The sequence below is a fragment of the Priapulus caudatus genome, unplaced genomic scaffold (genome assembly GCF_000485595.1).
Source record: "Priapulus caudatus unplaced genomic scaffold, Priapulus_caudatus-5.0.1 Scaffold792, whole genome shotgun sequence".
Taxonomy (NCBI): domain Eukaryota; kingdom Metazoa; phylum Priapulida; class Priapulimorpha; order Priapulimorphida; family Priapulidae; genus Priapulus; species Priapulus caudatus.
The window spans coordinates 105,097-108,218 of NW_014577853.1; the positions used below are offsets into that span (position 1 = coordinate 105,097).

General features: G+C 38.9%; 1 protein-coding gene across 1 annotated transcript in view; it reads right to left on the reverse strand.

Moving 5' to 3' along the window:
• The window catches only part of LOC106813564 (protein FAM214A-like), a 22,474-nt gene extending 20,952 nt beyond the window's left edge, over window positions 1-1,522 (reverse strand). The window contains exon 1 of the mRNA XM_014817732.1: window positions 1,287-1,522. Within this exon, the coding sequence (XP_014673218.1) occupies window positions 1,287-1,302 (16 nt within the window). The 5' untranslated portion in view covers window positions 1,303-1,522. The remainder of the gene's footprint in view (window positions 1-1,286) is intronic.
• Window positions 1,523-3,122: the final 1,600 nt, after the last annotated feature.

The following is a 3,122-nucleotide window of genomic DNA, read 5'->3' on the forward strand; positions in this document are numbered from 1 at the left end:
ATGATTGCACATGTATTTATTTATATTGACATCTCAACCATAAAAAACAAACATGTGCAACAACTAAACTCTCCATATAACACCTTACACATAACACTACTGCACTGGTAACACATGCATCACAGTCACTAAGCCCGCGCGTAGCGCGGGTTTCAGCTAGTTAGTACAAATCTTATAACATATGATACGAGTAACGTGGCTGCTGTAAAACTTGTAGTAAAAAAGCGTTACAAATTGTAACGGAAATCTATTTATGGCAGTGGTTGATTGAGCCCATGAGCGAGAGCGCCATCTTTTGTGGAGTTTGGCCATGTACTTGCAGCCATTTACATAAACTGCGCAATGGGAGCGAACGCGAGAATTTCGTCAGGCTTTGTGTGATTTCGCGTGACACAGCTCGGTTACAAACACAGACAGTATGTTTTTATAAAAAGTGAACGCTGACCTTCAAATAGAAACAAAGATAAAGTGAAATGGTTGAACGTTTGTTGTATTCGCGTGAAATCAAGCAAGCGTCGAGCGAATTTTGGCAGCATGCTTTCCTACCTGCTATATATTTATGTGTCAGTGTGCAGCAGCTAGCGTGCGGCGGCCAGCGTGTGACAGTGTGTTGCAGATGAGCATTTAATTGGACGGCATTTACAGCAAATTGTCGGCAATAATAGGTGAAAGAGAGTAGAGAAACATTAAGACTTTGGTAGTAAATAGATTTCGTATTTATTTAGCATTATATTTTATTGAAACGCTCCAAGTGCCTGTGCACATGCAGGTTAATAGCAAAATATGCGCTATTACTAATGCAGGTATATATAGTGCAACAGTCACACGTGATAATAATTTTTCGGGATAACAACTACCTGTTTCTAATAGTAATAATACCAGGAGTAAGATAATATAGGATATCATCTTATATTATCCTTATTATATCATCTTATATTATCTTATATCATCCTATATTATCTTACTCCTGATAATACTAGTAGTAATAGTAGTACTAATAGTGATACTAATAGTAGTAATACTAATAGCTGATACTGATAGTAGTAATACGGTGTACATACTGTAGGCCTATACACCATTACCAGTGGCAGTACACGGATATCATTTATAAATTGCGAAGTTTGCACTTTAACCTTAGTATATATATTTCATATATAATCACGTATAACACGTCAACATCCATGAGCAATGATGCAATCGTCAAATGTACTGTTAATTAACGTTACGCAAAAAATTATGTTAATTCATTAGAACACAAACAAAGTTTACGTAACTAGTGAACATACCCTCCTCTGGCTTCATTTTGTCTACTTATGTAGGTATACGTCGTCTTGATCGAAACCTCACCAAGTCTTCTTTATAACCTTGTCTCGAACATTTCTAACCAAACATTTCCACCGAGTAATTCCTATGGTTCCGCAGATGATCATCGTTGCGACTGCTCAACCCGTGACGTCGATCTGCTGACTGGCTGTGTGCTCAACCTGCTGGACTGTGCTGCGGCGGGTCTAGTCAGGAAGCGGTTCGGTTCAAGTTTCGCAACCAGCTAAATCTGTAAGCGTCAACATCATAGTCGGCGCTGCAGCTACATGTTCGCGCGTGGCTGCTGTGCAAACGAGTATTTTTTAAGTGGAATTTTTGCTGTTTAGAGTACATCTACTCATAATTATATATTTATAGCTAGCTGTGTATTATTATAAACAAATATAATTTTGACTGAGGCAATTTTTGTGACGAAAAGTCTGTTTATTTATTTGGTCAACATTATGAACATACACAGCTGTACCAAAACGTTATGCCTAGCCTGAACATGTCAGCAATGGCCATGTTTATTTATACCAGTTACCCGTTGTGCAGTTTATGTAAATGGCTGTCGGAATCAGGAAACACCCACCGGCGCTCTTCGTGACCTCATTTTTGCGCCGCAATGATGCAACACTTTTGCAACGCTCCACTGGCGGCTTTGACGAGGCTCGTACAAAAGTTGGAAAGCAGCGTGGTAGTTTCCCAAAATGCAGTGCGCCGCCTATAGCCCTGTACCAAACTGCATGCAGCGCCCCAAATTCCACGACAGATGGCGCTCTCGCTCAATTCACCACTGCCATAAGTAGATTTCCATTACAATTTGTAACGCTTTAAAGTTTTACAACAGCCAAGTTACTTGTATCCTATCAAGAGCTAATAATATATTAGCTCTTGATCCTATGTAATAAGATTTTGACTAATAAAAGTTGCAGATATTAAAAATCCGACCGTTATTTCATGAAAAATTTGATAAAATAGTACACGGATTGTGCGCCCAGTTACCTCTTTCAAATCATACGCTGTTTACGAATCTCCATTCGCTGGATTTCCCCGGAGCTCCGCCCACTTTAAAAATAGTGCTAGCATTGTGGCAGTGGTATCCTGAGTGCACGAAGAGGCACTGCATGCAGTTTGGCAGCACCCCTTCGTATAACTCAGGATACCACTGCCACAAGGCTGGTACTATTTTTCAAGTGGGTGGAGCTCCGGGGAAATCCAGCAAATGGCAATCCAACGGCCGTGAAGTCTATCAAATTTCTATGATTTGCATGTTTGTTGGTAGACAAATTTAGATGTTTTAAGCCGACTACGCAAAAATGTATCAAAGACAATGTTCGAGAATTAGGTATATTGGCAAGCATCCGAAAAATTCATGATAAATATTAAATAAACACGTGAACTTAGTTTAGTAAACAGCGTAATGATTTGAAAGTAGTAAACGGGCACACAATACGCGCACTATTTCGTATCACTATTTTATCAAATTTTTCATAAAATAATGGTTGGATTTTTAATATCTTTGCAACTTTTATCTTACTATAATTTGGCGAATGTGTCATGTATGTATGTATCTATGTATTGTATTTACATGAAAGGCTCCGTCATTTGGATGCCAAATAGCGCCAAATTACAGAAGAGATCGATGAGTACCATCGGGACGGGTCTAACTAATACTCGGTTGAAACCGTGTTCGGTCTTAAAAAAGACAAAAAAACACACAAATAATGGTAAACATTTGCCTGAAAAATAGGGGCGCTGTTTTGTTCGTTCTGTTTGTATTTCGTTTGTTCAACCAGGTTGAATTTCGTGTTGTTTCG